The sequence below is a fragment of the Phyllosticta citriasiana genome (assembly GCF_038021145.1).
Source record: "Phyllosticta citriasiana strain CBS 120426 chromosome Unknown IWZ02scaffold_5, whole genome shotgun sequence".
Classification (NCBI taxonomy): domain Eukaryota; kingdom Fungi; phylum Ascomycota; class Dothideomycetes; order Botryosphaeriales; family Phyllostictaceae; genus Phyllosticta; species Phyllosticta citriasiana.
The window spans coordinates 1,887,086-1,911,960 of NW_027117282.1; the positions used below are offsets into that span (position 1 = coordinate 1,887,086).

At 55.2% G+C, this 24,875-nt stretch overlaps 10 protein-coding genes across 10 annotated transcripts; 4 read left to right on the forward strand and 6 right to left on the reverse strand.

Moving 5' to 3' along the window:
- Positions 1-1,113: 1,113 nt before the first annotated feature.
- IWZ02DRAFT_240020 (uncharacterized protein) lies at positions 1,114-1,619 on the reverse strand. Its single transcript, XM_066763053.1, has one exon. The coding sequence runs from the start codon at positions 1,516-1,518 to the stop codon at positions 1,159-1,161; it is 360 nt and encodes a 119-aa protein (XP_066624065.1). The 5' UTR covers positions 1,519-1,619; the 3' UTR covers positions 1,114-1,158.
- IWZ02DRAFT_240019 (uncharacterized protein) lies at positions 1,620-4,090 on the reverse strand. The gene has a single exon (XM_066763052.1). The coding sequence runs from the start codon at positions 3,975-3,977 to the stop codon at positions 1,722-1,724; it is 2,256 nt and encodes a 751-aa protein (XP_066624066.1). The 5' UTR covers positions 3,978-4,090; the 3' UTR covers positions 1,620-1,721.
- A 1,791-nt stretch (positions 4,091-5,881) lies between these two features.
- Positions 5,882-7,282, forward strand: IWZ02DRAFT_240042 (uncharacterized protein). Its single transcript, XM_066763054.1, has 5 exons — positions 5,882-6,045; positions 6,101-6,141; positions 6,192-6,310; positions 6,358-6,848; positions 6,899-7,282. Exons 1-5 carry the CDS (start codon positions 5,975-5,977, stop codon positions 7,116-7,118), a joined length of 942 nt encoding a protein of 313 aa, XP_066624067.1. The 5' UTR covers positions 5,882-5,974; the 3' UTR covers positions 7,119-7,282.
- Positions 7,283-9,129: 1,847 nt separating this feature from the next.
- IWZ02DRAFT_240087 (uncharacterized protein) lies at positions 9,130-9,997 on the forward strand. Its single transcript, XM_066763055.1, has one exon. The coding sequence runs from the start codon at positions 9,460-9,462 to the stop codon at positions 9,916-9,918; it is 459 nt and encodes a 152-aa protein (XP_066624068.1). The 5' UTR covers positions 9,130-9,459; the 3' UTR covers positions 9,919-9,997.
- Positions 9,998-10,502: 505 nt separating this feature from the next.
- On the reverse strand, positions 10,503-11,632 carry IWZ02DRAFT_240100 (uncharacterized protein). Its single transcript, XM_066763056.1, has 3 exons — positions 11,338-11,632; positions 10,965-11,238; positions 10,503-10,783 (listed from the first exon to the last, which is right to left on the reverse strand). Exons 1-3 carry the CDS (start codon positions 11,391-11,393, stop codon positions 10,610-10,612), a joined length of 504 nt encoding a protein of 167 aa, XP_066624069.1. The 5' UTR covers positions 11,394-11,632; the 3' UTR covers positions 10,503-10,609.
- Positions 11,633-12,417: 785 nt separating this feature from the next.
- IWZ02DRAFT_489866 (RPEL repeat protein) lies at positions 12,418-13,071 on the forward strand (the record flags this gene model as incomplete). Its single annotated transcript, XM_066769611.1, has 3 exons — positions 12,418-12,578; positions 12,689-12,789; positions 12,899-13,071. The coding sequence occupies 3 exons, from the start codon at positions 12,418-12,420 to the stop codon at positions 13,069-13,071; spliced, it is 435 nt and encodes a 144-aa protein (XP_066624070.1).
- Positions 13,072-13,428: 357 nt separating this feature from the next.
- IWZ02DRAFT_469153 (uncharacterized protein) lies at positions 13,429-14,535 on the reverse strand (the record flags this gene model as incomplete). The annotated part of the gene is made up of 2 exons (XM_066768691.1): positions 13,429-14,187; positions 14,257-14,535. 2 exons carry the CDS (start codon positions 14,533-14,535, stop codon positions 13,429-13,431), a joined length of 1,038 nt encoding a protein of 345 aa, XP_066624071.1.
- Positions 14,536-16,211: 1,676 nt separating this feature from the next.
- Positions 16,212-18,495, reverse strand: IWZ02DRAFT_469154 (general substrate transporter; the record flags this gene model as incomplete). The annotated part of the gene is made up of 10 exons (XM_066768692.1): positions 16,212-16,381; positions 16,431-16,504; positions 16,557-16,712; positions 16,791-17,099; positions 17,166-17,221; positions 17,285-17,559; positions 17,621-17,740; positions 17,800-17,867; positions 17,940-18,087; positions 18,246-18,495. 10 exons carry the CDS (start codon positions 18,493-18,495, stop codon positions 16,212-16,214), a joined length of 1,626 nt encoding a protein of 541 aa, XP_066624072.1.
- An 876-nt stretch (positions 18,496-19,371) lies between these two features.
- Positions 19,372-22,167, forward strand: IWZ02DRAFT_449410 (uncharacterized protein). Its single transcript, XM_066767395.1, has 2 exons — positions 19,372-20,375; positions 20,666-22,167. Exons 1-2 carry the CDS (start codon positions 19,864-19,866, stop codon positions 22,140-22,142), a joined length of 1,989 nt encoding a protein of 662 aa, XP_066624073.1. The 5' UTR covers positions 19,372-19,863; the 3' UTR covers positions 22,143-22,167.
- Positions 22,168-24,866, reverse strand: IWZ02DRAFT_449412 (uncharacterized protein). Its single transcript, XM_066767396.1, has one exon. The coding sequence runs from the start codon at positions 24,829-24,831 to the stop codon at positions 22,564-22,566; it is 2,268 nt and encodes a 755-aa protein (XP_066624074.1). The 5' UTR covers positions 24,832-24,866; the 3' UTR covers positions 22,168-22,563.
- Positions 24,867-24,875: the final 9 nt, after the last annotated feature.

The window sequence follows — 24,875 nt, forward strand, 5'->3', positions numbered from 1 at the left end:
CCATTGACCCGTTCTTGACCGCGCTGCAAAACAATCGTTTGCGCGGCAGCTGCTGCTGAAGCTGACTTCGCACGCAACCTTCACGCGAAAATCAATCAACAGCACGTGGAGACCCTCTTCACAGTGTGCGCTGGCCTCGAGCCACTCAAAGCAAAATATGACTTGTTCCTCTCTTTTCGGACTCCTCGCCGAAACCATAGAGCCACCCAGCCGTATATCCGTTCCCTCGCCTCGGTCCCGCCGTCTAACTCGTGTGCGGGAACACCGTGTTGTCCTCGCCGCATCAAGCTCCCCAAACCAGTCCAAATGCGAAATCTCGTCCGCGCCAATAGTTGGTGGCTACGGGACGAAGCCAGAGAGAAGGAGAAAACGATGGGCACGCACGGGCAAAGGTACCTACCTAGGTAGTCTAACGGCCGCCACCCAAGCAAGCTGGGATGGATGGATGGATGGATCGTCCCCGTCATGTCCTTTACGTAACTTTTCAGGCAGCTGTCAAAGAAAGCAATGACTGCTACGCTGTCAGCAGCAGCAGCATCATCATCATCCAGCCGCATTGGTAGGGCGAACAAAAGAAAGACGGGCTGATGATTCGAGATCACCGCCGCGCGCTCAGCATTGGCCCACGTACAGCAAGCAGCATGTACCTCGCCCGACCTTAGCGATCGCTGTCCTCACCTATTTCCAACCCCCGCGACTCCTTCCCGTCTTGGCCACCCCACCCACCACGGCGGCCCGCTCGCTTGTACGTACCCGTAGTAGTCAAGAGCGTCCGTCGGGCTCGGCGAAGTCCATCGCTTGCCGACCTTTTTTTTTTTTTTTTTTTTTTTTCTTTATACACATCCTTCTTTCCTGCTGCGCGTGCATCATGGCGATCCACCGTGCTTGTCAGAGTTTGTCCTTCATTTTCTCTCTCATCTCCTCTCCTCTCGCGCCTCCTCTCTTTCTTGGCGTTTATCCCCATGGAGCAGCAGTGAGGTGTGGACCGACGTTGCCTTCTAATGACACATTCCTTCCTTCGTTCACCGCTCCCTCGCCATGGGATAAGGGAGAAGTTCTATCCCATTGATCGTATCTGTCTGTCTGTCCATTGAGGCCATCTAGTAGTACAGTTCAGAAGGCCATTGCCATCCGTTCATCCATTCATCAATCAGCCAGTCAAACAGCAAGCCAAACACCATTGCCCAACCTGCCCAGACCAGCGACGCACCGTGACACCTCTAAAAAACCCCCAACCCAAACGAAACGGAGAAGACCAAGAAGATTGAAAGCCGTCGACGATGCGCCCAGCGTGCCCAGCGCAGGCCAAGCCCTCGCTCCCTCGTCTTGTTTTCTCTTGGTCGGGTCGATCAAGAAAGCTTGAGGTGGCACAGAACAAAGAAGGCCAAGAAGATTGAAAGCCGTCGACAGTGCGCCCAGCGCGCCCAGCGTAGGCCAAGCCCTCGCTCCCTTGTCCTTTTCTCTTGGTTGGGGTCGATCAAGAAAGCTTGAGAGGGCACAAAACCAACTACAACTCATACCCCGTGTGCGCGCTTCTAGCGTAGCGTGTCGTCGTTTTTCGTCCGTTGAGATAGCGTTGATGGCCTTGTCGACGTCGGAAGACGTGGATGAGGTCGAGAGTCCCACGCATCGAGCCGGTGACTCCTTCCACTGCTTCCCCTTGGCTTGCTCGAGGTCATTCTCGCCAGCGTTCCCCCGTCTCCGGTCCCAGACGTCGAGTCCTAAGCTTTGCCGTCAGACGAATAATCCGAAGACGACACCTCATCGCTCTCCACCAGCGTCGTCGCATCGCTGCCGTCTGCTCTCGCGACATCGACTTCGACAACCTCGGGCTTGCCCTGCTTGACCTGGCCGATTTCGAGCTCCTTGTCCAGACAACCCAGGCCAAAGGCCCGCAGCACCATTCTGCCGCCCTCTGATGCAGTCTTGATGGCGCGCTCTTGTTGATCTTCCTCGTCGGCCTCGTTGTACTCGTAATTGTCGTCGTCAATGTCATCGTTGCGATGGTTGTTGGAGCTTGTGCGGTCTTCCTCGTCCTCTTCGTCCTTTGCAACTCCTACACTGCTGAATGCGTCCCAAGCACTGCCCGCACTCTTCTCGCTCGCTGTGTCGCTCTTGCCTGCTGAATACCTTGAACGCGCCGAGCGCGAGGGCGACGCGCCTCCGGAGCGACGCTGGTTGCGCTGCTGTTGATGCTGGAGCAGGGCAGCCGCAGCCGCAGAACCCTTACTCGATGGCGACGGGGACACAATCGTCGGTGGCGGCGCTAGCGAGCTCTTGCGGCTAGGCCATGGCGAGGATGCTTGACTGCCGGCCGGTGAGCGGAACGACGCAGGGGACATGGTGGCTGCCGAGCCGGATCTGGCAGCACGGACTGGCGTTGTGAAAGGGCCGTCATTGGAATTCTGGTTTTCCTTTTTGGTCGCGTTGTTGGCCGTGCTATCTGGTTCCTGTTGGCTCTGTTGGCCTGACGGCCGCATAATACCTTCTCCTTTTTCGCCCTCATGTTGGCGACGTAGATAGAGTGGTTGCCACGACTGATCGACTGGAATTGGATACGAGATGGGAATGGAATCAGAGCCAGAGCGCTTGACTAGTTGCTTGAGCAACTTTTTGTGACGCAGACGCGACGGTGTCGCGATTGGGTCAGCTGCTGTAGCCATCATTGCTCCGGAAGCCACAGCGGCAGTGGCACTCCTAGACGCAAGGCCGATCGTGTCGGCATACTTGTAACGGCGCGTAGGAGCGGTTGCGGGCGTCGTTGTTGTTGCGCTAAGGTTGGGATAGTGTGCATCGACGTACTGCTCGGCAACACGCTTACGCGCTTCGTTGTGTCGCGCAATCGCGGAGCTGCCTGAGTAATCATCGCGCTCATAGCGGCGTTTGGCAGTGGTTCCAAAGACAAAGTCGGACGCAATAGCTTGTTTGGGGACAGGGCGCTGCTCGAGCGTTGTGGTCGGTTGTAAATTGTTGGAGGAGCTCACGGTGAATTGCTGCTCGTCGGGAGTGATGGGGCGCGATATTACCGGAAAAGGTTCACTCTTTGTCGATGGGTCGGACGAAGTGCTACCGTTTTGATTCTTTCGTTTGAAGAGGCGCTTGAAGCCGCGGGCTTTGGGTGGAGAAGGAGAGCGGAAGGCAGAGGCTGGAGGGCTGGTGACGGTGACAGTAGCGGAAGGCTCCGAAGCAAGCGCTTCTGAGAGAGTAACAGATTCCTTTCTGCCGCGCTTCTCCACAGGCTCATCATCGATAGAGGGACTGGTGACACGAGCGTCGCTCAACGGGTTCTCGGTAACCGTTATGGCCGGCGTGACGTCGCTATTGCAAGTAGCCGCATCGGAAGAATTGTCGGCACCGATTTCATCATCGAGCGGTGGAAGCTTGCAATGGCGGGGAGGAATGTCGACAAGTTTTGGACGGACTACGAGAGCGAGCTCCACGGTTTCGACGACGACATCACAGCAGTATTCGTCACCGTGGCATTCGCAGGGTTCCAGACCGGAAGGTGGGGAGATGGACCGGTGTGGCGAAAGAGCTTCAATGCCGTCCGGTGCAAAGTCGTCCATGCTTGCAAAGCTGTTGAGGCTATACATATCCTCAGAGTCGTCACTGTCCACGGATAGTGTGGGTGTTGTGGGAAACAAGGTTGTGCTGGCCATGGTGAATTTTGGCAGCAGACGTCGGTGTGGAAAGCCAAGGTTGTCGCTTATATTGTCGATGAAGTCGTGGAGCGGAGTGCGATGGTAAGGTTGGTGTGTAGAGGCGAACTTGTGTGTGCCTGCAGAGTGCAACACCTGCTGGCTAGAGAGAGCCCGGGTGTCGTGCAGAAATGAACAAGTATTGTCAAGGTCCAGCCAAGATGGAGAATTTGGGGTGCGGTGTGCACCCATTAAGAGGGGAAATTTGGGAGCTTGGTTCTTTGAGAGGAAGAGCAAAGGCCATTGACAGCTGGAGGGAAAAAGGCATGAACGAACCATGGACTCAGAAACTCCATCATGACTGCATGGTGAACCAAGGCACTCATGAAACCAAGTTTAAAAGACCTTGAATGCTGGACTTACACAAGCCAGCTTAACGATATGAGAAAATGGATTGATGATTCCAGAAACTGGTGCTGCTCAATGGTCATAGGTTATGGTATCGTGTCGGAGGAGACTTGAGGATGGAGCTGGACAACAGTATGTCGCAGATAGCCACGTCTTTGTCATGGAACACCACCAAGCTCTTTGATCCTTTGCTGCGTTGTCCTTCGGCGCCACCAATCCGTGACAGCTAGGCCAGACTCAATGTCCAAACGCCTTGTCTTTGTTGTTTTCTTACTGCGTACTCTGACAACGGGCTTGATTTTGGGCGTGTGGCGCATGCAGCGTTTCTCCGAGTCCTCGCTCTTTGCGGATAACATTCTTTGCGAAAAAAAAAAAAAAAAAAAAAAACAACAGACGACAAACAACGTGATAAAACTGTAGGAGCATTAGTATTCCTTACCGTGTGTCAATCAATCTTGGCTCCTGTAGCCGCTCGACGGAGACTTCTCTAACAATGCTCGTGTCAAGAATTTTTGCACATTTTTTCCAATTTTTGGCATCAAAATCGATAACTTTCTAGCATGACTGCGAGGTCGAGATTTTTAGGAGGCCAGTGGTTGGGCAGAAACGGCAGAGAGTGCCTAAATCCATATGACCTGGCATGACTTGGCGGAAGGACTTGTTAGGGCCATTTGTCTAGAGATGCATGTATGAAGACGATGGGAACCATGTCGATTCAAGTAAGATGCGAGGGGCGGAAGAAGCAGTCCAGTTGTGTTGGTAACGAAGGCTGCTGTGGCTCCTCGCATGTTGATGTTGCGCCGACTTCGGGTCGCGTCGTATCCCGAAACGAAAGATCAGGGCAGCAAGGCAGAGAAGCAGAGAAGAAAAGGCCGCACATGAGAATATATCGTGATCAGGCACACAAAAGGCAGGGATGGGACCAACGGGTGTATGCACGAGGTCGGCGGAGAGACGCAGAGTGGACAGACTGACATCAGTGCAGGCGGCAATGTCGAGGGCGTAGAATTGGCGGGCAGGTTGCGTGGTGGTGCGGTAGGCGTTGGAAGGAGGTGGACCTTATGCGATGGACCCCTGTACATGGCCACAGAATGAACGAATGCCTGCGTCATGTATCGGGGATTCAACATTTCAGCGGGCACCACATATGCAGCGGAAGGCCGGGGTTGATGGAAAGAACGGCACAGAGCCGAATCGAAGGGCTGGTCGGGCAGCGGGTGGGAATTGAATAGGGTGGATGGAAGAGAAGACTCTCTAACCTCATAACGACGGAACGGCAAAGTCGCGATGTGGTGAGCACGGCGATGCATCAGCAATCAGGAGCCGGAAGATGCGGAGGTTTCAAGTCGGGGCGACGGCGTGGCGTTGGCCAACGGGTGGTGGAGACGAGAGGAGGTTGCGAGCGGGGGCCGGCGGGAAGCGAGCCCAAGCCAGCCAGCCAGCCTGAAAAGGAAACGAAGTGGTTGTCGTGTAGCAGGATGGAAGATGCGGGGAATCAGCTGACGATGCAACCCTGGTCCAGGTCCAGGTCCAGGTCCAGGTCCAGGGCAGGGCAGGGCAGGGCAGGGCAGGGCAGGGACCGGGACTGGCACTGGGACTGGGACTGGCACTGGCACTGGCACTGGGAAAGACGCACTCTACCTACTCATACGATGCAAGTGTGACCTTGATGCTAGCGCCATGGCATTCTTGTCGCCCTCCATCTCTCTGCGGTGTGCTGCCGTCCCCAGCTTCCCGCTAGCCCCAATCTCGCCTAGCTCTTGCCCGAATCATGACGTCGAGCTTGTTCAAGCTCAAGCGGGGCGGCTGGAGCTGACCTCTACTTACTCTAATACATTCCCATTCTCCGTCTTCTCACCTTCTACAACTCTCCTCCTCACTGTTTCTCTGATCAACTACTCTCTGCCAATCGTCTCCAATCTGCCACAATGATCCACCCGGAACAAGTTGCAGAGTTGCTCAAGAAGTCCCAGACTTCGAGCTTGCTTGTCCCCACGAGGTGGGAGCTCTTTAACCGTGTCGCCACCCCGTTGCACTCACTGACAACGCCTCAGCACCGGCTCTGTTCCACTTGACCCTGTCCCGACTGTCAAACGTATGTATCTCTTCAAAATTTGCGAAACCCTTGAACCTGACCGTTTCCAGCCGATCCGACCGAGTACCAGTTGGCCTCCGACGATGGAAAGAGGACTCTGTGGGTGGTTTTCGTCATCATGGTCGTTGCTTCGGTCATCTTCTCTGCTTTGTCGTGGTCTATTCCAATGGTATGTTCTGGAGTCTGTTTCGCTTGACAATCTCTAACCAGCCGCAGTCGCGCCGTTTGTACCATGTCATCACCACCATGATCACCGTCATTGCTGCCATCTCCTACTTCGGAATGGCTACTGGTCACGGTGTTGCCTACCACCACGTCCAGGTCCGCGAATCTCACAGCCACGTCCCTGATACATACAACGACGTTTACCGCGAGGTTTACTGGGCACGTTACGTCGATTGGAGCCTTACCACCCCGCTTCTGTTGCTGGACCTTTGTCTGTTGGCTGGCATTGATGGTGGCCACACCATCATCGCCATTGCAGCTGATCTTATCATGATTCTGACCGGTCTCTTCGCTGCCTTTGGCACCGAGGGAACTCCTCAAAAGTGGGGCTGGTACGCCATCGCCTGCATTGCCTACCTCATCCTTGTTTGGCACCTCGCCGTCCACGGCAACCGCTTCGCGACGGCCAAGGGCAGCAAAGTCAGCAAGTTCTTTGGTGCCATTGCCACCTTCACCCTCATCCTCTGGACTGCCTACCCAATGTGAGTATCTGACTCCCTTCCACCTCAGTCATTTTGCTTACACCTGTCAGTGTTTGGGGTGTCGCCGACGGGTCCCGCAAGGCGTCGGTCGATGCTGAAATCATTGCCTACGCGATTCTCGACGTCTTAGCTAAGCCGATCTTCGGCCTCTGGCTGCTTCTCACTCACGCCAAGATGCCCGAGACCAACGTTGAACTCGGCGGATACTGGGCCCATGGCCTCGGATCTGAGGGGACCATTCGTGTGGGCGACGATGACGAGGGTGCTTAAGCTTTTTCCCCTCGCTTAATCGGCCGAGTTGTTCGGCCGCCGATCTTCCCTGTCCGGTACACCTGTAAGGGGTCGTTTTCATTAGCGACTCACGGACCCTTGTTGATTCTCGCGTCGTTATCAAAAAATCATTGTGGCATTTCTTTTTGCTAGGCAATATGGTCTCTTAATCTCTGCTCTCCTATGTCGTGTACAGTTATTGAGATTGAGGTTCCCATCGAAACGTGCGTTTATCCAGATCCCAAGGTAGTCTTGAAATGCGTGCATCGCTGGCTGTGTCATGACATGTGGACCAATTTAGTTAGCCTTGCCGCGCTATCCTAGGACGATGAGGCGTTGCCGAGTGGATTTTGCGGGGAAACAGGGATGTGAGCCTACCCCTTCTATTTGGTTGAGCAGCGACGCGCCCCGTCTCCTCTTGTCTCTATCATGCAATCTAGCTCACACGTGCATGCTGGCACTAGTATGGATTGCGCAGCAGTTGCTTAGCCACCAACTAGTCATTCTCAGCCCAAACCCATCAACGCACCACGCCTCTAGCATTGATCTCAAGCAACAACGATCAACAGGTTGGTAGACAGCCAAGAACGGCCGGTGCGCTCTGGGCAACGGCTCCGATGGTTGTGGCTTGAGGGAGCGCTTCGCAGCGGTTCGTAGCTCTGTCTGAGCACACGAGCAGTGCAGATCATGGGGCCGCCAACAGCGATCATGGCTGCAAAATGTCGATGCGTGATGCGACTCGACTCGACTCGACTCGACTCGATTGGGCTGGGCTGGACTGGACGAGGATGGCTTCGATTTTATTGTGCAGCATATTTGTACTGTACATGGCACGCGACTCTTTCTTTTTTTTTTTTTTTTTTTTTCCATACTATCGTTCTTACTATCGTCTCATCTTGACCCTCAACTAGAGAACGAAAGAAGACAGAACGTGGGGAGATGGTAAGTAGCATAAGTAAGGTATGTACGTAGCGGCGGGAATGCCTGGGAAACATGACGCGAATCAGCCCAAGCGGCTATCACCGTCTTCGTCCTTCCTTCCCCTTTCCCTTTTTCCCCCCACCCCACCACCCCACCTCCCCTTTCCCCACACGCACACGAGAGGGCGTTGAGTATGTGTGCGAGTCGTATTCGGGCGTCGTCGTTGGCGTCATCATTCCCGTTCGTCATCTGTCCTGTACGCGGCGCATCGTCAATCTATTTGTCTGTCCATCTGCCTGTCTATCTTTCTGTCTGTCTGTGTGTCTGTCTGTCTGTCTGCATGTCTATGTGCCTGCCTACCAGCTCTCCCACCTATCCACCACCCACTTTTGACAAACTGACTTACTGACTTACTTGCTCAACAGCAGGAAGTGATGGTGGCAACGGAGCGGCAGCTGCAGGGTGGATGAGTCAAGTTTAGTCGAATTATTCTTTTTCTTTCTCTTTCCTTGTTTTTTTTTTTTTTTTTTCCGTCTTTGTCAGAGAGTAACTTGCATCCCTTTCCCCCCCCCCCCCCTCGTGCGCGTGCTGCTGTATGTATGTATCCATAAGCGCTTGTGCATTTCGCTACTGCCAAAGGCCATCATGCACTGTGCTGTACTTTACTGCACTGTACTGCAATGTCCTGCACTGACCATACATACATGCCGCCGCGGCGCACATGTGCACGCCTTTTCTTCACCACGATTTCGCCATTGACTGGCCTAATGATACTGCGCGTGCTGCGTTTAGCTGCGCATTGGGTGTTGCTACTGGCCATCTAATGCAAAGTTTTTGGCTCTCTCTCTCTCTGTCTCTCATAGCCATTGACCGTGACTGACCGGCAAAATTCGTCGAAACGATGGTAAAGTTGAGATCGAAAGGTATTGTGACCCTGGCCAACATTATCGATCATTTGATCAATCGACTGGCTGGGTACGTTACTATACACTTTCTTTCCCACATTTGTTCTCCCCCTTTCTCTGCCCCTCCCCCTTTCATTTGAGACGCTGCACTGAACGCGAAACAGGCAAACGGAAAAACGGTCAGACGGTCAGACGATCAGAAGTGTCGACGGCTCCGATCTGATTGGCGGCAGCGGCGGCGAATTTCAGGGGAACAGGAGGAGGAAGAGGAGGAGGATGAGGAGAAAGAGGTAGAATGAAGGACAGGGGCAGGGACAGGGACAGGGACAAGGGTCATTTGATGGGAGAGCGGTAAGGTAGGGAGTGGATTGTGCTAAGTAGAATGTCGACAAGAAACGGCGCAAGGACCCTCTTTTATACTTAGTGTTTGTTTCGAATGATCCACGATAGGAGGGAAGGTGGATGGGATTGAAGTGGTGGTGGTGGTGGTGGTGGTGGTGGTGGTGGTGGTGGAGATGGTGGAGGCACACTCGTTCGCCTCATCCCGAATGTCCTCAGCAGTCATCCTGTCATGTCTCGCCTCCTTCCTCGCCTCGCCTCGCCGCCCCACGAAGACATGGATGCCCGTGGTCAAGCGATTGATGACTGGTTTAGGTTGGCATCCAACCGTTCAACCGACCGACGAATTGACAACAGGACAACCGCGGCGGCGACGGATGAGCTCTTCTGACACTGTTTTGCCAAGTACGCAGAAGATCTCGAAATACGCAGCAGCACATGTGCACGCAAGCCCGCGTCCAGCGGAAAACCGCGGCGACAACCCAGTCAATCAATCAGTCACTCAAATCACTCACTCACCTACTCACCACGACTGGTGTCCCCATGAAAGCCGACGTGATGGTGGGCCGAGCGGTCCGGGACTGACTGGCAACCAACGCTCTTCCTCTTCCTCTGGCGCCGCTGGTTGGTGGTGATGGGAGGACAAGGGCAAGTAGGTAGGCAACTGGCAGGTGCCTCGAGCCAGTCAGTCAGTGGTGCCCTGGCCGGGTTCCGTTGGCTCGATGGTGGACGGCTGCCGCAACGGCGGGCGGGGGGCGTGCAGGGTTTCTTCCGATCGCCGGGGGTGTTGGACGCATCGTCTGCATGGGTGCATGCATGCATGCATGCTGCATCATGACCGGGTTCTGGCTTTGTGGCTCGCTCGCTTGCCTGGCTGGCCGGCTGGCTGGCTTGCGCTGCGTGGCCAGGGCTTGTTATTGGCTCGCTTCTGTCGAGTTCTTCAGATGCGGATTGTGAAAGAGGTGGTCGAGGTCGAGTTGGGTGGGCATTTGACTGCCTCTTTTTTTTCTTATTATTTTCTGCCTTTACTTGGTCTCTTCTTTTTTCTATAAGAATAGTTTGGCGTAGTGAACATGCTGGTTGTACTGATGGGGAAAGCAGCGGAATCGACATTCAACCTGTTGGACTGCCGATTAGGGGCGTAAAGGCCAGGACAACCTCAAAAACAGGAATGCGCAAGAACAGCTTTTGGTTCAGAAACAATGCACACCGAAAGATGAAGTCATGCTCGTGGGAAGTCAACAAAAAAGCCCTCCTGGCGCCACAGGCGTCGTCGTCATCGCAACATGCAGCAGAATGGGAAAACACCTGGATAGTCCGACCAAGCTACCACCAGCCCAACCCGCCTTGGTAACCACCACCAGCGGGCGGACGCTGGACAACGCGCGGCGGCTTCGGCGGGTTTCCTGTGGGTGGAGCGACGGTGCCTCGGTCCTCTTTGCACCTTGTGGCTGTGATGGTGCCGACAGGCAGGTTGACGTACTTGCCGCATTTGACGACCTGGAAGTGATGGCATACGTTAGTGGCAGGATCTCGTAGACCGCGAATCGATCTGATCATGGAAGAGCGGGCTTGGTGCGAAGTTTTATGGGCACGTGGGCAAATTGTTCATCGATGCCGACATCAGGAGTGTGGAAACCCCTTGTCCCCACTTGCATTCTTGTAAACTTGGGAGACTCACCGGACCATGGCCAAATTGTATATTTTGCAACGCGCAGCCTCCGCAGTCCACATACTCAGTCACAGTGGTATAGCTGTCGTAGAAAGTGCATTCCGGTCTGCTTAGAGGCCCAAATTTCCCGCCGCCAAAGATCTTGGTGGTGCAAGTCGGACTACTACCGGTGGCCGCAGCCTCCAGAGCTCCAGTCGGAGGAGGGGTGAAGTATGTGCCAAGGCCAAGCTTCAGGGTGGCATTGTTGCTTGTGGGAAAGGGTCGGATTGATGGGGAGGCGAAGCTGGATGGTGACGTGAGTGACTGGTTGCTTTGGGGCTCCGTCGCCGCTGACGGCCTTGATGGGCGATGAGGAACAAGGGATGGAGGCAATTCAACTTACACATGACTAGCCAAGAGGAAGGTTACGAGCCACAACGTTAGGATTACTCTTAGCATAGTGGTCGTTTTGGGCGCAGAGAAAGCCAAGTCAGAAAGCTTGACAGCTGTGATCCAAATACGGAGATTAAGCGTATTCGGAAGGCACTACCTATCAGGAAATAATTGAGGTCAATGGTAGGCACGATGTAGATATCAACACCAGCAATTCAGCTATACAAGGCTGGGCAAGCGAGTGGTTATATATAGGACAGCGCTTCAGCTGAAGATCAACATGAGCCGCGCCGGAGACCCTTGAGTACCAGGCTTCTGTACTCGCCATCAGTCCCACAGATGATGGCGACTCGGTACCAATTTCCACAGCCCTTTGTTCGGCCGCGGAGCACGGAGGGCTACCGTGGGAAACAATAGGGCTGAACGAGGCGAACGAAACGCAACAATGAGCAGGCAGTGGACGAGTGATGGTATAGACAGGCAACCCGTCGACACTGCGCCCGAAACTAACACCTCACCAACCACGGGACAGGCACGGCGAACGGATGGGGTCCAGTCTTGTTTCGTTTCTGCGCAAATTTGAGCGTGGGATGTGGGCGGGTTGTGGTTCAGCGGGAGTTTTCATCTGGCCCGCCTCTCGAGCTCGGGCTAGACGGTCGATCAGGTCCGAGATGGACAACTGGAACGTCTTCAAAGAGCAGACGTCACGAAAGGTTCTGCATGTGGGCGGTTGTCGGTCGCAACGGAAATGGCAGGCGGTCAGGGCAGGCTGTTTGCGGGGCTGTGAAGTGATGAGCGCGCTTGGACCAGCTCTCAGCGGTCCCCTTCCCCAAATCAAATCGACAACTCACGAGCTGCATCCTGCCCAGAAGCCAAAAGGCGAAACAACACACATGATCTCCTAGTCCCGTCGGTCCTGTCCTGACCTGCTCACACCACCAACCTGTTCCCAAGTCCACGCCTGTACTTCTTCAGCGCCCACCGCAACATCGCTTCTTTGCATCCTGCTCCCTCGACTACTTCCCCGCACCACTGCTCCCCCACAACCCAACAATCCCGGTGCGCCCAGAAGAGAAACTCTCCATTCACCATGGCAACCGAGTCCGAAACCCCTATTGTCGACACCACGTCCATTGCGCCTGTCCGCGCCGGCGCTGAGCGCCGCAACTCGCTCGAGAAGCACCTGCAGCAGCGCCCTGATGCGCAGGACTTGAAGAATCGCCACATTCTGCTCGACACCAACGCTGCTCCGTGAGTTCCTTCGTCTGCAGCCTCGGCCCCTGAAAGCCCCTTTTTGTTCATCGTCTGCATCCGACTCGCTACTCGTGCTGATCCGGGGTCGCGTACCCTCGTCTTGACAGCGCTCTCCAGCAGAAGCAGCTCGAGCTCGAGCGCCAGCAGATTTCCGACAGCTTGAAGAAGGGCATCGCGCATCGTCCCGACCGCGAGACGCTGGTTCAGCGTAGGTTCTACTCCACATGCGCTAGTCCCGTGGACCTCCCTCCACTTCATCCCTTTGTCTTGATCGCTGCGCCCCCCTCTACTTCGCATGTCGCGACTCACTCTGATAGGCCACATCCTTCCCGACTCTACCGCCGCTCCCGCCCTCCAGGCCCATCAGCTGGAGCTCGAGCACAACATGCGCGCCGACAAGCTCGAGAATGCCCTTAAGAGCCGCCCCAAGCCCGAGGATCTTGTCGAGAAGGGCATCTTGACGGCCGACGAGAAACCCGTGTCGGCATGATTGAAGCCTCTCCACGGGAACACTTGGCGTTGCGGCGAAAACGGCACCATGGCCGGCCAAAGACGCGCGCTATACACAAAATCAAAGGAAGTAACGATCGCGAGTGATGATAATAAGGATGAGGGCTATTGTGCTTTCATCGGAGGCTTGCATGTTTTTGGGTCTGGAAGGTTTCCACATTCGAGGTTGTGTTCTGTCACTGAATAGGTCGGCAGCGCAACGATTCAATTTGAATTCTCTATGTGCCTGGCCATACTAAACTATGAGCAGACCGGATATCATGTATGAATAAAGGACCGTGTTCTTCGTCAGTCGTTAGCCTCCGCAGACATGCGCCACTGACCCATCGTGGCACAATCAGAAGTTCTTTGTCACTCCTGGCTGGATCCTGTCCAGAATCACGCCCAACTCTTCCCATACCCTCTTTTGCTGCTTCAAGCCTGCCTCGGACCGCACGAATTTGGATGCCGGCTTCACCTTGCCGTCGCTAATATACTGCCCATGCCAAGTTTGGTCCGCCTTGCCCGGCGCCACCGCAAGAACAAGGTTTCTGGCGCCCTCTTCGCTCGACCGTGCCATCAGCAACTCGAACGCCTTGACAACGTACTTCGTAATCTTTGGTCCCTCGTAGAACTCGCGCCGTATTCTTGAATCGCAGAATCCAGGGTTGACGGCTGTCACGACGACGGGATACGGCGACGTGTCGCTGCGGGGGCCCATGAGCTCCGGGTCGCTAGCAAACTGGCGGACGACGAAGACCTCGAGGAGCTTGGACACGTCGTAGCGGTCGTCCATGCGGGCCTTCTTCTCGTCGGACAGGTCGGCGAAGAGCTGGCCGGGACGGGCGTCGCGCTCGGGGAAGTCGGTGAAGAAGTGGACGAGCGACGTGACGATTTCGAGGTGCGTCAGCGAGCCCGTCTGGTGCGCCGTCGCGCGCAGCTTGGGCAGCAGCAGCAGCGCCAGCAGGAACGTCGAGATGACGTTGGTCGTGATGGTCGTCTCGTGCCCTTCGGCTAGCTTGAATTGCGTCGTTGCGATGCCGGCGTTGCAGATCAGGGCGTCGAGGCGGGGGAGCCGTTCGGCGCGCGCGGCGAAGGCCTTGACGCTTTCATAGCTCTGGAATAATATTAGAACAAGTAGTCAAGATTGGTTGGTGAGGTTGATGATAATGCTACTACTACTTACGCAGAGGTCCAACTGCCACACTTCGACTATGGTGGGATCCGACAGCTTCTCCGACTTGTAAATGGCCTGCTTGGCCTGTTCGCCGGCGTCGACACGCCGCGACGTGATGATGACCTTTGCTGCACCCAGCCGCGCCGCGTATCGAGCGGCCTCGAGGCCCAGGCCAGCGTTGCCGCCCGTCACGATGACGGTGCGGCCGGCAAAGGATTGCGTCGGCTTGGGCGTCTTCACAAAGAGCTGCGTGTAGACGAAGTCCAGCAGCACCGAAATGGACGGCATGATGGGCGTTGTCAATGTGTACACATGAGATCAGGAGAAGGAAGCTGATGGAGGGGAGACAAGGCGATGGTTGTTTTGATCGACTGGATGGCCGGAGTGCTCTTAGGCCCGTCAAGCTACCGCATCTACGCGTCCGATCCGCCCAGGTCGCCGTTTATAACCAAGCGGAGCTGCCTCCATCGTAACGTGCCAAAGCCCCAAATTCGTGGAAAAGGGTTGGGGTGTGGAGGTTCCAAGACACACAGAGCTGCGCGTCCATTCGTGGCTTAGAGCTGAGCCGGGGACGAGGGGTCCCCACGGCGGATGGAGAGCTCTTCCTTCCCCTCAGCTGAGATCCTTGCTGCTGGGTGCAAACGAGGGCAGCGGGTAGCACGGAGCCTGCGGCATACCGGCTGGGCCTGCCAGGCCTGACTAGGATGTCGTGGAGGACGAGAGCTTTGGCGGGGTTGGCGGCCAAGATCGGGCACGGTTGGACATGTGCTTTGTTGGAGAATGGCGTTTGACTAGCTAGGTGTTATCGGAGACGGGCGGGCGGGAACGGGGGAACGGTTGATGAATAGTGACCAGCTGCTGGTGACAAAATGGATGGCTGCGTGTGATGTTCAGTCAGGGTCTAGGGCACTTGGCCTGTGCGCTCGCTCGCTCGCTCGCTCCCTTTTGCGCCAATCGCTTGCGAATCCACCAACTTTATTCTAACCCCGTCGCCCTGGTTGCTCTCACACTAGACATTCCGTTGGAACACCGTCGACGCTTGTTCATGAGTAATCGACACGGCCGCAGCTATCGCTTCCAAGCTGTTCTTCTTTAGCGCACCGCAGCCATGTCGTGGCACCGCCGCAGATTTTGATGAGTGCCGACTTCGACGAACGACGCAGCGACTCGAGAGCCGAGACAGATCTGCCCTGACAAAAGCTGCATTCCAAACGAGTGAGAAAAATGACGGAGAACACATGATGACAAGAAATGCTCCCGCGCAGAAGAAGGGTCTAGGTGTACGAGCGAGACTACAGAAAAATGGCGTAAAGCGTTCGCTTAGACGGTATTCTTGACGTCAAAGCATCTAAAAGCTCAATGCAGGCAAGCCCAAATAAAAATCCTGGATGCAGGATGAAACAACTTCACAACTGGGCAACGAAGCAAAGACAACTGGCTTATTGGGTCCGCGCGAAGGTGAACTTACGCGGTCGGATCTCCTGTCGGAGTACTTGATGGACCTGGCAAGTTGGCTGGATTGGAACTCAACCGGAAGGAAAGTGTTTTCTGATGCCACAGGCGTCATTCAAAATCCACGACAGCAGGGGTTTACCTCCCGAGCAAAGACATTTTCCGACTGCATTGGCAGCCGTTTCTTATGGTTCTTATGGAGGTCGGTCGACTTCATCCATCAGGTTCTTGGCCAAAGTTGCTCGGTTTTGCAAAGGTGGCGCCATCTTACACGACGTCTCATTCGCCAAACCGGTCAAAATTGAGATTGAGACCAGATGTGGTCTTTATAAACTCGGGCGTTGGAAGATATGGGACACTGCCATGACGGCAGTGCCAACGTCTGGGATATCCAGACAGGGCGGTCGTATTGGAGCGGTGGGAAAAGAGAAAGGAATAGTTCGAACTAGGGCGACGTCCATGATGCCCTTTCCTCTGATTATAACGACGTTGATGCTTCTGCAGGCGACCTTTCAGTCTCTCTTGTCCAGCGTCTCTGTTTGGGGAGCGACCACCACCTGTTCGATCCCATGCTTCTCGTCCACCACACGCGGCGTCGACACACTGCTGCGGTGTCCCGTCTCCGTATCTCTGTGAAACTCCGTCACACCGAAAAGCTCGTCCATTCGCTCAAGAGAAAGTCCTGGAAGGCCGTCAGCGCTACTTCTATTTTCGTGGGCTTTTCCGCTTACCTTTGGTTTCGGGAATGAAGAACCAGACAAACACAAACATGCTGAAAGAGAACGAACCGTAGATGAGATATGTTCTAGAGTAACGTCAGTGCCGAGCTCACAGACTGCAGATCTGGATCGACTTACCCATATCCAGATCTTCCAACGGACGCAATCATGTTTGGTGTCGCTCTTGCGACAACGAAGTTGAAAAGCCACTGCGTACCCGCTGCGAGCGCAACGTTCATCGATCGCAAGCGTGCTGATGGAATCTCACTCGTATAGATCCACGGGCAAGGTCCCCTAACATTGTTTAGCACAAGGTCAGAGACAGCGCAAGGGGTCGGAGTCGACTGATTGAACGACCAGGAATCCACTTACCAGCCGAACTGGTAGAACGAGGCAAACAAAAAGACAGCGACGATGGCGACGTAACCGGCAGGTGGCACAGGGTCCCCCTCGACCGGCGGATCAATACGAATGTACAGACCGATGTAGTACATGCAGCAACCTTGGGCAATACTGGTCCACAGCAGCGAGCGACGTCGTCCAAGCGAATCGGCGACAAAAAGCAGGAAGCAGGCACATGCCACCATTTTGACCACGCCATAGATGCCGGTCGCGAAAAGACCACTCTCTGTCTTACCGATGCCGAGGGATTTGAAGATTTGAGGCGCAAAGTAGTTGAGTCTGTCAAAGTCAGTGCGATGCCTACCAAAATTTCCCTTTTGATTCGACGCCTTGAATGGAACTCACGCGTTCGTTCCCGTCATTTGTTGGGCGATCATTAGCCCAATACTGATCAGAGCACGCTAATATTGCGAGGTTAGCTGAGTACTGAAACAGGAGGATTTGAGGGTTGTTTTGGAACTCACTTTGCGGTTGCCCGGGATGAGCCACATTTCTCTCAACAAGTCCTTGTACGATGAGCCTCCAACAAGCTCGCGCTCGTGATCGAGCTGGTCTTTGATCTCGGCCAACTCGCCCTGGATATACGGATGCTCTTCTGGCAGTTGGCGGATTCTAGTCAGAATCCTCAGCGCTTCCTCGCGGCGATCTTGCTTTGCGAGCCAGCGCGGTGACTCGTTGCAAAGCCACATGCTAATGAGGAGGCATATTGCTGGAAGAGCTTGGACAATCAAAGGAACAACTGCGGCAAAGTCAGTCAAGCTCAGGGCCTGGGATCGCAAGCTGGACAAGACAAGACTTACTGAATGTGGAATTCCCTGAAAGATGCAGCAAAGAACCGTAGTTGGTCCAGAAGGCCAGCATGGTACCGGTTGCGATGAAGAGTTGGTAAAGTCCCGTCAGACCTCCGCGAATCGCACGTGCTAAAAACTCACTCAGTACACTACGAATCGAAATGACAGCACCGCAGAGAAACACTTACGCGCATTTTCACTGACGTAAAGAGGAGTGATCATGCTGGCTGCGCCTACTCCAAGACCAGCAACGAATCTGAAATTGTAAGTCAGCATGACATCTGATCACCATGTCATTTGGCAACAAGGGTTCGGATTGCGCGCGTACCTGCCAATGTACATGACCGCAATATGACCTTCACCCGCCGCCTGCATAACACAGCCAACGATGGCGACAGCTGCGCTGAGAAGCAGACCGGTTCTCCGTCCCCATTTGTCGGCAATCCAGGAGGCTATGAAGCATGCCGCAAAACAGCCTAGGCCAGATTAGCGTTCAGATGATGCGGTAGAGCGGATGTCGAAAGAGATGGCAGCTCCCAGGATGCCACCAGTAAAGATGTGCTGAACGACTGCTCCCTGCCTGGATCAAGCCGCAGTTCCAGAAGTTGCCATTTCTTTTGATGTTTCGACATACCTGCTTGGAGTGTGGAAACAATATTGGCCTCGAGATTCGCAAGAGAGGTTGCGCTTCGATTTTCCAAACCGTACACTTTTTTGAACGCCGGCAGCGTCAAGACGCCTCCGATGATGCCAATATCGAACCCGAAGAGCATGCCTCCAAAGCATGCACTACATGCCAGCATGTACGCCCGCCAACCGTAAATCGACGTGGGGTCATTTTTCATGGCCTCATTGTGGACGACCTTTTGGAGAAAATTAGTCATCGTGGAAGGTGCACAGTGGGTGCCCAGGCGACCAGTTGGGAATCAACGATGAACGACTGGAGATAGTTGGCCACAGCTGGCACTGGACGACTGGTAGCTAAGGCTGAAGTTTCAGTGACGAAGACGATGCGTTTCTGTCGCGGACAAAGCCAATCTATCTATGCACCGGCAAGCCCTGTCAAGACCGATGGCGAGTCAGCCAAGGTAGTCGGCCTAGGCCCTAAATGAGCGGCAAGGCGACGGACAATTACTTTGAGTAGTGGGAAAACCAGGCAGGTATATCAGCACGAATAAGAACCGAGTCCCAAGACGCGGTCGAATTTTCCGACCGTGAGCAGAGGCGGCGCTTTGTACTCCGTTTTCGATGGCTGGAAGGCCAAGGCCGTTGGCTTTCATGGCACGGGCGAGGCCTCGACGACGTTTCTTTGAGCTGAACTCGAGGGCTGAATGCTGCATCTCCGCTAAGGTGTGATGGATGTGCAGAGGCCGCGGCTCATTCAAATTCGGCCAGAGACTACCTGTCCAAGCTTAGATTTCTGGAAAGAGTTTGGGCGTACGCTGGCCAAGCCAAACAGAAGATGGACATTTGACCACGAGTTGACGTTGCAGATCATGTCCTGGAATAGAAAAGTTCAGGTTCCCCGCCGCCACATACCCCAGCTTTGAGGTCTACAAGGATGCCACATGATGCGGAGCAGACGGTGGGCCTCTCAATCTTTCTCACAACCTCCGAACCCTTGCAGCGAACCGACATGGTGCCGACCTCTCACGCGTCGTCAAGCACGCCATGCGGCATTTAGCCTTGGTCGGTTAAAAGGACACCGAGCAGAGAAGAGGTTAAAGCGCGGCTGGGGGACACATGTAAGACGTACCAAGAGAAAAAGAGGACGGCTTGGTCTTGCGGAAGATCAGGTCAAGTGTTTCCGCCAGCATCGACAAAGGAAATCAGCCTCAAGGAGCTAAAACATCCAATCAACCTCAAAAGTTGCGCTACAGCTAACCTGTCGGCGCCACTGCATGGTCACGAATTCCTTGGCACGAAAGAGATAGCGATAGATTGAAAGTCGCAGGTTGAATGCTCCATACCCGTGTCGTTGCTGTTGGTTTCACTTGACGGACCGTACCGTTATTCAAATTACCCCTTTGGGAACACTATCGCAAACGGTTTTTCGCGCACATCATCACAGTCAACAACAACGACAGAAATCCGCGCAATCACGGAGGCTTCGCTAGCACATCGACTACCGACCCACCTCGGGGAATACATACAGGAGATACGGCAGTTTGAGCTGCCCGAGTCAACACTATCCGTATCAAGGCACCCACATTGCTTGCAACCGACAGCCACCGCCAAGCTCGACAGAAACCATGCCTAGTCATGCCCCCAGCGCCTCGGCCGCCACCGCGTCGCGCAACCGTTCGCATCCGCCGCACCCCTTCTCGCTGAACCCCATAGCGACTCGTGATGACCTCGCAGCCGCATGCATCGCGCTGCTGGACCCACTACGCGCGGGCGCCTCGCCGGGCGGCGCTCTGATCCGCGTGGGCGCCAGCGGCACGCGATTCGATGAAACTGCCGCGCAAGGCGAGGGCTTTGCGCGCCCGCTGTGGGGACTGGCGCCGCTGCTGGCAGGGGGCTTTTGGTGGGAGGGAGCGGAGCTCTGGATCAAGGGGTTGATCAGCGCGACTGACCCCGAGTCGGACGAGTTTTGGGGGTACATGGAGGACAAGGACCAGCGCATGGTCGAGGCGTGTCCGATTGGCTTTGCGCTGGCGATTGCGGGCGACTACTTTTGGAAGAGGTTGGACGACGCGCAGAAGAAGAATGTCGAGGCGTATTTGGGAAGTATGAATGAGAAGGATATGCCCAACACGAACTGGTATGTTGCTTCTGAATGTCTCAACTTTTTCGAGGGTTACTTGAGAAGCGTTTGGCCGGGTATGAAGCTGGTCTATCTAATGCCCCCTGAACCCCTGCCAAGACAGTTGACCCCAACGCCACGAGGAGCTTCGGGATCACACCAGATTTTCCCACCAATAATCTTTCAATCCTCTAAAGCTTGAATTCTCCCTATGTTCCTGTATTGTACCACTGACTGCCTCAATTTCTCCAACTGTCTTCCCTTCAACCGATCCCAGCCTACTAATGCTTCTCCTCACGCGTCCCCAGGCTCTGGTTCCGCGTTTTCGCCAACCTTGGTCTCGCCCGAAATGGCGCAGAATACTCATCTTCGCAAATCGAGCGCGACCTGGTCCAACTAAACACCTTCTACCGAGGCTCCGGATGGTCCAATGACGGCCCGGCCGGCTACACGCAAATGGACTACTACAGCGGATCCTACGCGATCCAATACCTGCAGCTGCTCTACGCAAAGCTGACCGAGTCGACAGATCCCGCGCGGGCGGAGGAATTCAAAGATCGCGCCCGCGCGTACGCCATCGACTTTGCGTACTACTTCGACAGCAACGGGGCGGCCATCACGTTCGGGCGCAGCCTGACATACCGATTCGCGATGGCAGCATTCTGGTCGGCCGTGGCCTTCGCCGACGTGGAGCTCCCGGCGCCACTGAACTGGGGCGTGGTCAAGGGGATGCTACTGCGCAACCTGCGCTGGTGGACGCGCCAGGAGCACATGTTCCAGCCAAACGGCATGCTCAACATCGGCTACGCGTACCCCAACACGTACCTGGCCGAGAACTACAACTCGCCCGGCTCGCCGTACTGGTGCATGCTGGTCTTCGCCGTGCTGGCCCTGCCCGCCTCGCACCCCTTTTGGTCCGCCCCCGAGGAACCGCATCCCGCCGAGCTGGGCCTGCTGCCGCCCGTCCGCAAGCTCCACGTCCCCCTGCAGATTGTCAGTTGTAGGGGTGGCCATCACTTTATGCTCTGTAGTGGCCAGAGCTGCCACTATCCGCTCAAGAACACGCAGGCCAAGTATGGCAAGTTTGCCTACAGCGCCGCGTTTTCATACAGCGTGTCGACGGGGTCCTACACGCTCGAGCAGTTCGTCCCCGAGTCTGCGCTCGCGCTAAGCGACGACGGCGGCGAGACTTGGAAAATGAGGCGCGAGGTCCTCGACGCGCGGTTCGAGGAGCACGATGGCTTGCCCGTCTTGGTCAGCGCGATGAAGCCGTGGTCCGATGTCAGAGTCGATACGTGGTTGGTGCCCCCTGCGGAGCGCAATCCGTACTGGCACTTGAGGTGCCATCGGATCGAGACTAAGAGGGCGATTGAAACGGCAGAAGGCGCATTTGCTGTGCACGGATGCTGGGAGCGTGACGGCAGGACCCTGGGGCCGTTTGACGATGAAGTGGGTGAGGGGTACAAGATTTCAGGGGAGTCGGTCTTGGCTGTCTCCAAATCTGGAGCGGTGGGAATCGTGGATTTGCTCGGTGCTGAGACTGGCCGAAACGGGAGCATGCTCGAGGCAGATGCCAACTCCAATCTGGTTGACCCGAGGACCTTGCTGCCGATTTTGAAAAATGAGACCAAGGCCGGGGAGAAGAAGTGGTTTGTGACGGCAGTGTTTGCCATACCTGAGCAGAGCGTGCCACAGTGGAGGGAGATATATGAAGAGCATTGGAACGAGAAACCCTCTGTTCCTGAATGGCTACTCAATCTCATCAAGGAGGACCACAAATCTTGAGACATGGGTGAATGTCAAGCCTAGAAGGCGTAATGCAGTTTCCTAGCTATTTTGGGCTCCATTCTATAGTAAAGTAGAAATCACAAGTAGTAAAATTCAAAGATGAAGGCGGCGGCTTGACTCAAGTTGAAAGCTGGGGTATCTCTAGATGAAGTACAAGGAGGACAGACACCCACCCTAGCCGGATGCGTAATAAAGGGAGACAGACTACAGGTAGGGAAACAAAAAGATACGGCGCTGAGCTTGCTGAAACTTAGGAAACCGCACGATGACTGTGAAACGCCTTCCAGTCTCGAATGAAAACACTCCTAACCAAGGAGACCCAAAAAGACTGACATGGAGAATGAGATAGAGATGAGAGATAAAACGACCGTGTCCAAAACGACGACATCCCAAGGGGATTGTTCAGACATTAAGGAGTTTAGTAGTGCGCACCAGAAAAGTAATCGGGTGGTGGCTTGGGGCCATTGAGCTCCACAGCGCTGTCGCGATTCCATGCAGGAAGGAGTGAGCCTCCACGCGAAACTCCCTCCTCCTCAGATTCAGAACCCGACTCGTTTTGGTCTTCTTTTGTCAATATGCGTCCGCCCAGTTTGACGTCGCTCACGCGGACTCGATGATCCAGCGCCTTTTTTCCTTCTTTTATCATCAGCTCCGTAGCCGTCAGACAGCGTTTGAGGCTCTGGTTCAATTTTTGGCTGTCGACGAGGATCTCGCGATGTTTTGTAAGGTCCAGCTGTAAGCGCTTCTGGTCCTGGAGGCGATGCTTGGCATCTCTTTCGGCCAACGCATTTGGAGTAAGTGCGCCCTCGTCCGTCGACGATTCACTAGAAAATCCGTCACCATCTTCGCCGCTGGACTTGAACCCTTCGTCGCTTTCATCATCCGAGTTCCCAAGGCCAAGCGAATCGTCATCATCGTTCGCTTCGCCTTCATTAACAGAAGAAAGAATCGAAGACCTGTTGGTTCCAGCAGAAGGGATGCGACCAGCTCTGCTAAGTCGCCGAAATCTCTTCAGCTCCGACTTTTGTTTGCGAACCTCGCGTTCAAGCTGCCGATTGATTGCTAAAAGGGACGAATTGCTGATTTCCAGATCCAACACTTTCCTTTCCCTTCTTGCATTTGCGGCTAGTTCATTCATCTTTTGCAGGGGATTTTGCGCCGAGTCAGAATCTGCCGGCGCCGACGTGGGGCTTTGCGGAAGTGAAAGTGGTGATTGTAAGCCAGTGTGCTGCTCCTTGCAACCGACGCTTCCATTGCGTCCATGTGAAGGAGCACCTCCAGAGTGTATCGTGGAAGGGGATACCACGTCGAGGTGAAACCCGCTTGGGGATGCTTCCTCCAGAGTGCTGGATATGGATCGTCTTGTTGTGGTCGCCGAGTCGATTGACGATAGACTCGGGCTCTTTCCATGACGAGCCCCAACTCCGTTTTGCTCACCGCTCCATCTCCGCTGGTTGCCTGGTTTTGCGCTCACATCAGAAATTGAAAAGGCTGAAATCTCCGAGGGAGCGCGCCGGGCCGCATTTGGCCTTGGAGCTCCCCTCCCGTTTGGCCAGTGTCCCGAGTCCTTGAGAGGAGATGACGGTTGACTAAAGTGTGGAGATGTTGCCGATAGCGGAGGCGGTGAGGTCAATGGCGAGTTGTTCTTCGAATCAGGAATAGTATTTGCGTGAAAGAATTTGGTTTCAACGGCGCTGTTTGGACGGCTTCTTTCGATTCCCAGCGCCGACAGCGGCGGTGATGCCATGTGTGCAGGGCGAGTGTCATCTCTGCCCTTTTCCCCACTTGAATGGAGAAACGTGTTTGACTTTTTGGCAGGCGGGGCGCTGGTTGGTTCTTGGGAGCGGACGGCGCTGGCGTGGAAAAACTTGGAGTCCCTGTCACTGACGCCAATTTCGCTGTTTGGGCGGGAGCGCACCCGCGCAGACGGGTTGGCCAATCTTGGGGCGCTCTCAGACTTGCCTGCGCTGCTCACAACAGACCTGGGCCTGGAGGGAGTGCTTCCATAGCCCAATGTAGGAGTACTCCTTGGGGGGTCGGCAAGACGAGGGCCACTAGGGGTATCTGGGGTGCCCGAGGGGGTAGAATGGTTGCTGCCGGCCCTTGACCGCCTCGCGGACGAGCGGGGCGTCACATTGTTGCTAAGGGATTCTTCGGCAGTGCGGGGGTTGGAACTCGTCGACGAAAAGGCGGAGCGGCTCGAGGAGACAGAGAGCGACGGAGTGCTTTGGGTCGGGGCGAGTTTTGGAGTGAGGGGCGTTTTGGAGGTGCGGGAGGACGCAAGGGTCGGCCGAAGCGCCCTGCCATTGCTGCCGGCGGCGTTGAACCTGTCAGGCAGTGGCATGGTTCGGGAGGATGGTGGAGCAGAGGTGAATCGGTCTACAGGATGCCAGGAGGAACGACGCGCACATTGGACATATTCGAGGGTATTTGGGGGTGGCGGACGAAGGCTTGGGGTTGGTTGTTTTGGTGTTGCTGGGCGGGCCCGAAGTTGGAACGGAGCGGCGCGATGCGGTGATAAGGATGCGACGACGTGACCGACAAAAAGGAAAACAACGTGTTTGGGTCGAGAGGTTGACGTGCAGTGCAGCAGGACAGGGTCTGGTGAAGGACCGGCGAAGAAGATGACTTGCGCTCTCCTGCTCTGCTCTGCTCTGCTGTGCTGTGCTGTGCTGTACTGTGGCATCCGATCCCTCCCTCCCTGCCGTGGGGTGACTTGGCCGTCCGCCG